Source organism: Bombina bombina, chromosome 6 (genome assembly GCF_027579735.1).
Source record: "Bombina bombina isolate aBomBom1 chromosome 6, aBomBom1.pri, whole genome shotgun sequence".
Lineage (NCBI taxonomy): Eukaryota > Metazoa > Chordata > Amphibia > Anura > Bombinatoridae > Bombina > Bombina bombina.
Window position 1 is genome coordinate 797,898,739 of NC_069504.1, and position 12,349 is coordinate 797,911,087.

Below are 12,349 nucleotides of genomic sequence, written 5' to 3' on the forward strand. Positions count from 1 at the left end.
ACAACCACCAGGGTGCAGGGTCCTCAGTAATTCTATAAACATCCGATATGACCACACTTGCTGGCATTTTAGAAGTGCTTATTTTATTATTGTGACATTTCAGGGACCTAAACCCTGTCTGAGAAAGGGGATCAGGTCCTTGAAACATCACAATAATAAAATAAGCACTTTTAAAATTACAGCGAGTGTGGTCATATTGGCTTCATAAGTCTTATAATAACCACAAACCACTGATAACATGAATTTTGGTTGCTTGTACTTGTGCGCCCAACTCCAACGTGTGTGACACAGCTTGTTGTGTGATGGCAACCCATTTTCTAAATAACATACTGTCCCCTCTTCGCCTTCATTCTGGGGCAACATCACAAATATCAAACCACTGCTCCGAAACTCTCTTTTTGGGCAGGAGGCCATTAACTGGAAGGCTTGGATCTTGCTTCCTCTCCAGATCCCCTGCTACCCTCCAATAGTAGACTCCTTTGAAGAAAAACAGGGCTTGGTGAGTGTAGGAGTAGTAAGCAGCATCCAAATTCCCCATGGGATGGTCTCCAAGGAGCACAGCTGGGAAAACCTCACTAATTTTCTTGGGAAATCCATGGGCTAGTTTTTTGTTTTGTACATCAAACACTGTAACCTGTATGAAAGGGAGGGAAGTGAGGAAAAACAGCATAAGTGTAAGCTAATGAAAATAAGTGGAGGGATAAAGAGAGAGAGAGATCCCTGTATAGAAAAAATATGAAGAGGAATAAAATAAATACAGACCGAAAAGAGTGAAGAACAGGAGATGGTGCAAAGCTAAGGAGTGAGAGAACTGATAGCTCTGTGGAGTGCACCCACATTCATTACTATAGCTCTAAATTTGCAGGATAGAGCCCTTCTTATATATCCAGTGCACTATGCTGAGGAATTGTATAGGTAAAGTAGAAGAATGGAGACTGAGAAAATATAGGTAAGAATGCAATATTAAAGTAAACCCTACAACCTTGACAATTAGCTTTGTGGTCAACTTTGCAGCCCCGAATTGTATAATCTAGGACAGTAGAGACTAGGAAAACAGAGATGAAAGTGAGATACTTGTTAGCAATGCAAGAGAAATCACTTTAGTCAGAGAATAAAGATCTGAGAACTTGAGAGAAAGGTGGAAAATGAAGTAGTAGATGCGGGAAGCAGGACAAGAAAAACTGATGGAAGGGTTGAGGAATGTTACTTTTTTACTTCATAACATACATTAGAGTGAGAGTCATACCATGTTTCCTGTGAAAAAGTAAACCGTCTGTGCTGTTCTGTTGTAATAAGCTGTATCTATGGGTCCCGAGATACCTGGAAACCCACGTTCTATTGGCTGGGGAAATCGGTGTCTTTGGGAATCAGCTGAGAACACTCTGCCTCCATCACCATCAAACTTCCAGAAATGGACACCTGAGAGGAGAATCGTATTGTTTTTTTTTAAAAAGTGGAACCAAACAGCAAACCATGGAGTGGAATAAAACAAATAGGTTTAATGAAACATGGATATTGCTTCATGATTTTAGCACACCACATTGTAGGGTGGGATACTGACATTAGTGAATGCAACTTAGTAGTAGGATGCAGACATGCGAAGCTAGATGGGGAGGGGTCCTGACAATTTTATTCCAGTGTTTTCCTGGTCAAATCTTAATATTAGAGCTGCCCCTCTAGTGCCTGCTTGACTTAGAATCTGATACAAATTATATAATGATTCCACACATAAATAATTGATTAAGCAGTTCATATTAATACTATGGCCTAGATTTAGAGTTGGGCGGTAGCCGTGAAAACCAGCGTTAGATGGTCCTAACGCTGGTTTTTACCGCCCTCTGGTATTTGGAGTCAGTCATTAAAGGGTCTAACGCTCACTTTCCAGCCGCAACTTTTCCATACCGCAGATCCCCTTACGTCAATTGCGTATCCTATCTTTTCAATGGGATCTTTCTAACGCCGGTATTTAGAGTGGTGGCTGGAGTGAGCGTTAGAAATCTAACGACAAAACTCCAGCCGCAGAAAAAAGTCAGTAGTTAAGAGCTTTCTGGGCTAACGCCGGTTTATGAAGCTCTTAACTACTGTGCTCTAAAGTACACTAACACCCATAAACTACCTATGTACCTCTAAACCGAGGTCCCCCCACATCGCCGCCACTCTATTAAAAATTTTTAACCTCTACTCTGCCGACCGCCACCTACGTTATACTTATGTACCCCTAATCTGCTGCCCCTAACACCGCCGACCCCTATATTATATTTATTAACCTCTAATCTGCCCCCCACAACGTCGCCGCCAGCTACCTACAATAATTAACCCCTAATCTGCCGACCGCAAAGCGCCGCCACCTACGTTATCCTTATGTACCCCTAATCTGCTGCCCCTAACACCGCCGACCCCTATATTATATTTATTAACCCCTAATCGGCCCCCCACAACGTCGCCGCCACCTACCTACACTTATTAACCCCTAATCTGCCGAGCGGACCGCACCGCTACTATAATAAAGTTATTAACCCCTAATCCGCCTCACTCCCGCCTCAATAACCCTATAATAAATAGTATTAACCCCTAATCTGCCCTCCCTAACATCGCCGACACCTAACTTCAAACATTAACCCCTAATCTGCCGACCGGAGCTCACCGCTATTCTAATAAATTTTTTAACCCCTAAAGCTAATTCTAACCCTAACCCTAACACCCCCCTAAATTAAATATAATTTTATTCTAACGAAATAAATTAACTCTTATTAAATAAATTATTCCTATTTAAAGCTAAATACTTACCTGTAAAATAAACCCTAATATAGCTACAATATAAATTATAATTATATTGTAGCTATTTTAGGATTTATATTTATTTTACAGGCAACTTTGTATTTATTTTAAACAGGTACAATAGCTATTAAATAGTTAATAACTATTTAATAGTTACCTAGTTAAAATAATAACAAAATTACCTGTAAAATAAATCCTAACCTAAGTTACAATTAAACCTAACACTACACTATCAATAAATAAATTAAATAAACTACCTACAATTATCTACAATTAAACCTAACACTACACTATCAATAAATAAATTAAATACAATTCCTACAAATAAATACAATTAAATAAACTAACTAAAGTACAAAAAATAAAAAAGAACTGTTACAAAAAATAAAAAAAATATTTACAAACATTAGAAAAAAATTACAACAATTTTAAACTAATTACACCTACTCTAAGCCCCCTAATAAAATAACAAAGACCCCCAAAATAAAAAAAATGCCCTACCCTATTCTAAATTACAAAAGTTCAAAGCTCTTTTACCTTACCAGCCCTTAAAAGGGCCCTTTGCGGGGCATGCCCCAAAGAATTCAGCTCTTTTGCCTGTAAAAAAAAAACATACAATACCCCCCCCAACATTACAACCCACCACCCACATACCCCTAATCTAACCCAAACCCCCCTTAAATAAACCTAACACTAAGCCCCTGAAGATCTTCCTACCTTGTCTTCACCATGCCAGGTATCACCGATCGTTCCAGGCTCCGAAATCTTCATCCAAGCCCAAGCGGGGGCTAGACATCCATCATCCGGTGGCTGAAGAGGTCCAGAAGAGGCTCCAAAGTCTTCATCCTATCCGGAAAGAAGAGGCGATCCGGACCGGCAACCATCTTGATCCAAGCGGCATCTTCTATCTTCATCCAATGACGACCGGCTCCATCTTGAAGACCTCCACCGCGGACCCATCTTCTTCTTCCGACGACTTCCCGACGAATGACGGTTCCTTTAAGGGACGTCATCCAAGATGGCGTCCCTCGAATTCCGATTGGCTGATAGGATTCTATCAGCCAATCGGAATTAAGGAAGGAAAATTCTGATTGGTTGATGGAATCAGCCAATCAGAATCAAGTTCAATCTGATTGGCTGATCCGATCAGCCAATCAGATTGAGCTCGCATTCTATTGGCTGATCGGAACAGCCAATAGAATGCGAGCTCAATCTGATTGGCTGATTGAATAAGCCAATCGGATTGAACTTGATTCTGATTGGCTGATTCCATCAGCCAATCAGAATTTTCCTACCTTAATTCCGATTGGCTGATAGAATCCTATCAGCCAATTGGAATTCGAGGGGCGCCATCTTGGATGACGTCATTTAAAGGAACCGTCATTCGGCTAGTAGGCGTCGCTTGAAGAGGTTGGATCCGCGTCGGCTGGGAAGAAGATGGCTCCGCTCCACTCCGCTCCGGAAGAAAGAAGATTGAAGATGCGGCTTGATAGAAGACTTCATCCCGATGATGGACTTCCGACTTCATCCCGATGATGGATTTCTTCAGCCGCCGCTTGGATCCAGACTTCAGCCCGAGGATGGACGTCACTCTTCAGCCCCCCGCTTGGGCTTGGATCAAGACTTCGGACCCTCTTCTGGACCGATCGGTGAACCCGGCGAGGTGAAGACAAGGTAGGAAGATCTTCAGGGGCTTAGTGTTAGGTTTATTTAAGGGGGGTTTGGGTTAGATTAGGGGTATGTGGGTGGTGGGTTGTAATGTTGGGGGGGGGGGTATTGTATGTTTTTTTTTACAGGCAAAAGAGCTGAATTCTTTGGGGCATGCCCCGCAAAGGGCCCTTTTAAGGGCTGGTAAGGTAAAAGAGCTTTGAACTTTTGTAATTTAGAATAGGGTAGGGCATTTTTTTATTTTGGGGGTCTTTGTTATTTTATTAGGGGGCTTAGAGTAGGTGTAATTAGTTTAAAATTGTTGTAATTTTTTTCTAATGTTTGTAAATATTGTTTTATTTTTTTGTAACTTAGTTCTTTTTTATTTTTTGTACTTTAGTTAGTTTATTTCATTGTATTTATTTGTAGGAATTGTATTTAATTAATTTATTGATAGTGTAGTGTTAGGTTTAATTGTAGATAATTGTAGGTATTTTATTTAATTAATTTATTGCTAGTGTAGTGTTAGGTTTAATTGTAACTTAGGTTAGGATTTATTTTACAGGTAATTTTGTAATTATTTTAACTAGGTAACTATTAAATAGTTCTTAACTATTTAATAGCTATTGTATCTGGTTAAAATAATTACAAAGTTGCCTGTAAAATACATATTAATCCTAAAATAGCTACAATGTAATTATAATTTATATTGTAGCTATATTAGGGTTTATTTTACAGGTAAGTATTTAGCTTTAAATATGAATAATTTATTTAATAAGAGTTAATTTATTTCGTTAGAATAAAATTATATTTAATTTAGGGGGGTGTTAGGGTTAGGGTTAGAATTAGCTTTAGGGGTTAAAAAATTTATTAGAGTAGCGGTGCGCTCCGATCGGCAGATTAGGGGTTAATACTTGAAGTTAGGTGTCGGCAATGTTAGGGAGGGCAGATTAGGGGTTAATACTATTTATTATAGGGTTATTGAGGCGGGAGTGAGGCGGATTAGGGGTTAATACATTTATTATAGTAGCGCTCAGGTCCGGTCGGCAGATTAGGGGTTAATAAGTGTAGTTAGGTGGAGGCGACGTTGGGGGCGGCAGATTAGGGGTTAATAAATATAATATAGGGGTCGGCGATGTTAGGGCAGCAGATTAGGGGTACATAGGGATAACGTAGGTGGCGGGGGTGTACGGAGCGACAGATTAGGGGTTAAAAATAATATGCAGGGGTCAGCGATAGCGGGGGCGGCAGATTAGGGGTTAATAAGTGTAAGGTTAGGGGTGTTTAGACTCGGGGTTCATGTTAGGGTGTTAGGTGCAGACGTAGGAAGTGTTTCCCCATAGGAAACAATGGGGCTGCCTTAGGAGCTGAACGCGGCTTTTTTGCAGGTGTTAGGTTTTTTTTCAGCTCAAACAGCCCCATTGTTTCCTATGGGGGAATCGTGCACGAGCACGTTTTTGAAGCTGGCCGCGTCCGTAAGCACCGCTGGTATCGGGAGTTGCAGTGGCGTTAAATTATGCTCTACGCTCCTTTTTTGGAGCCTAACGCACTGAAAACCCAGCCATTCTGTAAACTCTAAATACCAGCGGTATTTAAAAGGTGCGGCCAGAAAAAAGCCTGCGTAGCTAACGCACCCCTTTGGCCGCAAAACTCTAAATCTAGGCGTATATTTCTTTGCTTTCAGTATACAATGCAAGTGGAAATGTTATTGTATGCTAGCTATGTCCTTGTACACTTGGCAAGAAATTAAGCCTTTTTTTACCTTTCTTCTCAAAGCGCATGGACTTAAAAGATAGCTCTATATGTTTTAATAAGTTTTAATTAGCTTGTGACTTATTTTTTTAGTAATATAACTGTGTTATGAGAACGAATCCCTTATTATGACTAAAACATATCTGTTTAGTAAAAGTTTTTAATCCAGATTCTGTTAGCAGAGAAAGTGAGCAAAACTGAGATTGGCTTGATTTTTTGAGAAGAACAGGGCAGATTCATTTTACGCAAGATTAATTTTTGAGTCAAGTTGAACTAATTGTGTTCAACATCAACCTGTTCACACAGTCTCTGGTGCACTGTTCCTGAGATGCAAACTTACTAAAACATTTTCCTACAAAGTGTTTTGTTATCTAAGATGAAGTTCCTTCTGGGTGATTACCTACTTGCCAGTGTATGATCCTACCTGAAGCTATGTATTGCTGACTGTAAAATCACTACTTTGTTTTAGTAAACGTTTACAGTAAAGTGATTTTATTTCACATTTGTTTCACACTCCCTTTTTCATTGCTAATATTATAGTATATTTGGTTATCTCCTGGGCACAAACAACAAATATCCTTAAACCTCTGTTTACCCTTAAAGAGACAGTCTACTCCAGACTTGTTATTGTTTAATAATATAGACAATCCCTTTTTTACCCATTCCCCTGTTTTGCACCACCGACATGGTTATATTAATATACGTTTTACCTCTGTGATTACCTTGTATCTAAGCCTTTGCAGACATCCCCCGTATTTCAATTCTTTTGATAGACTTGCATTTAGCCAATCAGTGCCCTCTCATTTGTAACTCCACGGGCGTGGTCACAATCAGCTAGATTACGATTTTTGAGCGATATAGGGAAATTAACGACGGCAACTTTTTCGGCATTATTTTACCTCCCTATATCGCTGCTATTACAAGTTTTAAAAAAGCAGGCTTGCGCGGGCGATATGTTTGCGTTGAGCACCATACCGCACCGAAATTAAGAGCTGCTTTGACATGCTCATGCACGATTTCCCCATAGACATCAATGGGGAGAGCCGGCAAAAAAAAGCCTAACACCTGCGATCGCAGAAACAAAAGCTCCGTAACGCAGCCCCATTGATGTCTATGGGGAAATAAAAAGTTATGTTTAAACCTAACACCCTAACATAAACCCAGAGTCTAAACACCCCTAATCTGCTGCCCCTAACATCGCCGCCACCTACATTAAAGTTATTAACCCCTAATCTTCCGCCCCCGATATTGCTGCCACTATACTAAATTTTTTAACCCCTAAACCTAAGCCTAACGTAACCCTAAGCCTAAGTCTAACCCTAACCCTAACGTAACCCTAACCCTAACACCCCCTAACTTAAATATAATTAAAATACATCTAAATAAACCTTACAATTATTAACTAAATAATACCGATTTAAAACTAAATACATACCTGTAAAAAAAAAAAAACTAAGCTAGCTACAATATAACTAATAGTTATATTGTAGTTATCTTAGGTTTTATTTTTTTCACAGGTAAGTTTGTATTTATTTTAACTAAGTAGACTAGTTAGTAAATAGTTATTAACTTCTAATAGCAGCATTAGGGAAAAAGCAGCGTTATGAAGCATAACAATGCTTTTTCACTCATAACGCAAAACTCGTAATCTAGCAGAATGTTATCTGTATAACACACATGAACTAATGCCCTGTAGCTGTGAAAAACTGCCAAATACATTGAAATAAGGGGTGGCCTTCAAGGGCTTAGAAATTAGCAAATGAGCCTACCTAGGTTTAGCTTTCAACAAAAAATGCCAAGCGAACAACACAAATTTGATGATAAAAGTGAATTGGAAAGTTGTTTAAAATTGCATGCCCTATCTGAATCATGAAAGTTTAATTTTGATTAGACTGTCCCTTTAAATGCATTTCCACAACTCAGTACCACTCTGCATTCTAACCTGAGAAGAAATAGGTGTCATGATGCGATGAGTTCCAGACATGCACTGCAGCATCCATCTTGGCCTCAGGGAGTCCTTCCCAGCCATGTGGAATAGGTTGTGGATCTCTATGTCTGGTCCTGTTTTTGCTGTTCTCATACATCCAAAACCAACCTCTCCGGAAGAAGAAAGTGTTAAACCTAAGGACGTCTACACCATAGGAGGTGTGTTCCACTCTAAGCCAGTCAAATACCGCATCAAACGGACCCTCACAAATGCCTTGGAAAAGTATGAACATGAGAGATGTGTTGTTAGACCCAGTCACCATAATGGTTTGAAATCAGATACTCAGTATTTAATTAAAGGGACATGAAACCCAAACATTTCTTTCATGATTTAGGTAGAACATACAATTTTAAACCACTTTCCAATTTACTTATATTATCAAATTTGCTTCATTCTCTTGGTATCCTTTGTTAATGGAGCAGCAATGCACTATTGGTTTCTAACTGAATACATGGGTGAGCCAAAGACAATTGGCATACATATGCAGCCACCAATCAGCAGCTAGAACCTCGGTTCTTTGCTGCCCCTGAGCTTACCAAGATAAACCTTTCAGCAAAGGATAACAAGAGAAGGGAGCAAATTAAACAAAAGAAGTAAATTGGAAAGTTGTTTAAAATGGTATGCTCTGTCTAAATCATAAATGTCTAATTGTGACGTTACAGTCCCTTTAAGTTATTTTATGTATTATTAATGGCAACTAACTCTTTATAAATACAATTCCAACAATGTATTGCTAAAAACAAAAACTACAACCACAAAATTATGTAACTTGTAAATCTGAAAAAAATATTGAAAAGTGTGAGTGCTTTAATTGAATGTTCATAATAGGTTAGTGCAGCATAATACAACAGTATTTTAGTTATACAGATTTGGTATTTTTTCACTCTGAGCTCTAAGATAATAATGCTATAAGGTAGTGGCCCGGAGTCATTTAAGTGTCCTGCAATCTAATACAAAAAATATTGATTACTAAACAGCAACAGCAACAACAAATGTGCAAAACTAGAATTCCCCCTTTTTAAATTTTACCTAAAGTCTGTAAAGATGATACAAATCCCCCAGGGAGACCCATAGTTTCAGGGGTAGGGTCCCTCACAAGTAACCTGTCAGTGTATATTGATATAAGATGTTACAGCCATATGTGAGTGAAATTAGAGCATACCTTAAAGATACGTTCAAAAAATGTAAACATTGAAGTAGGAAGAAAAATGGTGATTGGTAACAGCTGATTTAACATCATTATACACAAATATAAACAAAGAAAAAGGTATTGAAGCTGTGAAAGTTTGTGAAATGCTAGGATTTTCCATTGGAACAAATCAAGGGGACTTTCAGTCATGCTGAAAGCTCCTTAATTTGTCTGCAGCGTTTGCCACACTGACCTGCTCAGGCAGCCCACAGCACAACACTATTTGGCTGAGAGGTGACGTTTCCACCTCTTAGCCAATAGCTGTGTGTGAAATCCGGCACCAACCAGCACCAAGCCGGATTTCCCGCACACCTATTGGCTAAGAGGTGGAAACGTCACCTCTCAGCCAAATAGCGTTCTGCCATGGGCTGCCTGAGCAGCCCAGTGTGGCGACTGCTGCAAACAAATAAAGGAGCTTTCAGCATGAATTATTTTATACTTCATGACTAAAAGTCCTCTTTATTTGTTCCAATGGTAAATCCTAGCATTTCACAAACGCTAGGATTTACCATCACTTTAAGTCTAACAAAAGAACAATTTGATTTTGTATTGGAAGGGATAGAGTTAATTTAAGATACCAATTTCTTTTGCTTTAATGAAAAATATTATCTACAGATAACCACCAAATTTGCACCCAGCTATGCAAATATTTATATGTCCTCTTGGGAATGTATTAATTCAAGATGGAGTTCAAATCTAGTGTCCTATGGTAGATATATTGATGATTTATTTAATTTTTTTGAATGGTACAAAAGAAGAGCTTGAAGTTCTTATGAAATGTTTAAATACAATTAATTGCAACATTAATTGAAATTGGGAGTATAGTTAAAATAAAATTTATTTTTTAGATTTAGAAATATATACTGATGGGGATATAAGAATAAAAATTGTTTTATATCAGTTAATGTTAATAATTATATTAAATTGAACAGTTGTCATTTAAGTAATTGACTAGATAATATACCCAAAGGCCAAATACAAAGACTAAGACATAATTGTAGTGATACTAAAGTATTTATACAGACAGCAGAACATTTAAAAGGATATTTTAAGAAAAATAAAAAAGTATAAACATTTAAATAGGGTTATCAGGGAAATTTATAATAGTGATAGAAATGAGCTGTTAAAGTATAAAGGAAAAAAGTAATACAAATGGTGGTTTTCTTAATGAGCAAGAAGTAAACATGTGCGTTTCGATTCATTCCGAATCTAAATTCGGACGAATTTGTTAAATTTGGAGATTCAGATCGATTCAAATTTCCAATTTACGGTAGTACCGAATCTACCAAATAAATCCGAATTAGTTCGGATTTATTCGGTAGATTCGGATGGCCATGGATTACACTAGTATTGTTCAGTATATTAGGTTATATCACTCTGCTATGGGTTACACCTAATATACAGTACATAATACTAGTCTAATACACAGCACATCCCACCTAACACTTACCGAAATTCCGAATTTCCGAAACAAATCGAACCAAATCCAGACAAATTTATTTGAATCCAAAATGAATTCGAAACAAATTCATTCTAATTTTTCCGAATTCGAATCGATCCGAACTGAAATTCGATAAAATATGAATTGATTTTTCGACCATGCACAAGTCTAGCAAGAAGTAGGACTGATTATTTTAATCTATAGTATGCAGAGCAAATAATTGATATATATATTTTAAATAAAGATTGGAATGTTTTGAAGAAGAAAAAATAGCACATTAAAAGAAATTCTATAAAAGAAACCTAAGATTGTTTTCAGAAAAGCTTGAAACTTAAAAAATAGATTAACTAGGAGTTTTTTAAGGAATGAACCGAAAGATACTTGGTTAACTAAATATATGAAATGATTCTATTGCTGTGGACAATGTGTTGGTTGTAGAAGTTTTAGTTATCAAGAAAGATCTATTAAAGAATTTAGATCCTTATCATCAGGAAATAAAACTATATATAAAATAGAAAATTTAATTACATGTCAATCAAAAAATTTAATTTATTTTATTAGAGTGCTCTTATGGCCTACACAGTATGTAGGGAGTACCACTAGGAGCCTTTTGTTAAGATTACAAGAACATGTAAATAACATTAACCCCTTAACGACCAAGGACGTACGCCACACGTCCTCAAAAAAAATACACTTAATGATCGAGGACGTGTGGCGTACGTCCTTGGTCTGGAAAGCAACTGGAAGCGATCCTGCTCACTTCCAGTTGCTTTCCGGTTATTGCAGTGATGCCTCGATATTGAGGCATCCTGCAATAACCTTTTTTAGCAATCCGGTGCAGAGAGAGCCACTCTGTGGCCCTCTCTGCACCGGACATCACCGGCTAAATCAGTTGGTGGGTGGGAGCCGATTCGGGAGGCGGGTGGCGGCCATCGATGGCCCTGATGATCTGTAGGGGGGCGGGATCGTGGGCGGGGGTGATCAGAGGCGCGTACGGGCGCGCGCACGTGCACGGGAGGGCGGGCGCGGGCGCGTGCACGGGGAGGGATCAGGGGGTCTGATGTGTCAGGTGGGAGGCTGATCTCTACACTAAAGCTAAAATTAACCCTGCAGGCTCCCTACAAACTACCTAATTAACCCCTTCACTGCTAGCCATAATACACGTGTGATGCGCAGCAGCACTTAGCAGCCTTTTAATTACCAAAAAGCAACGCCAAAGTCATATATGTCTGCTATTTCTGAACAAAGGGGATCCCAGAGAAGCATTTACAACCATTTGTGCCATAATTGCACATGCTGTTTGTAAATAATTTCAGTGAGAAACCTAAAATTGTGAAAAATGTTGCGTTTTTTTTTAATTTGATTGCATTTGGCGGTGAAATGGTGGCATGAAAATATACCAAAATGGGCCTAGATCAATACTTGGGATTGTCTACTACACTACACTGAAGCTAAAATTAACCCTAGAAGCTCCCTACATGCTCCCTAATTAACCCCTTCACTGCTGGGCATAATACACGTGTGGTGCGCAGTCGCATTTAGCAGCCTTCTAATT

At 38.5% G+C, this 12,349-nt stretch overlaps 1 protein-coding gene across 1 annotated transcript in view; it reads right to left on the reverse strand.

Annotated features, from left to right (window-relative positions):
* Window positions 1-346: 346 nt before the first annotated feature.
* Window positions 347-12,349, reverse strand: part of LOC128664634 (matrix metalloproteinase-21-like) — a 146,087-nt gene continuing 134,084 nt past the window's right edge. Inside the window, exons 6-8 of the mRNA XM_053719449.1 lie at window positions 8,120-8,377; window positions 1,247-1,419; window positions 347-634 (exon numbers count right to left, since the gene is read on the reverse strand). Coding sequence (XP_053575424.1) covers window positions 347-634; window positions 1,247-1,419; window positions 8,120-8,377 — 719 coding nt within the window. The remainder of the gene's footprint in view (window positions 635-1,246; window positions 1,420-8,119; window positions 8,378-12,349) is intronic.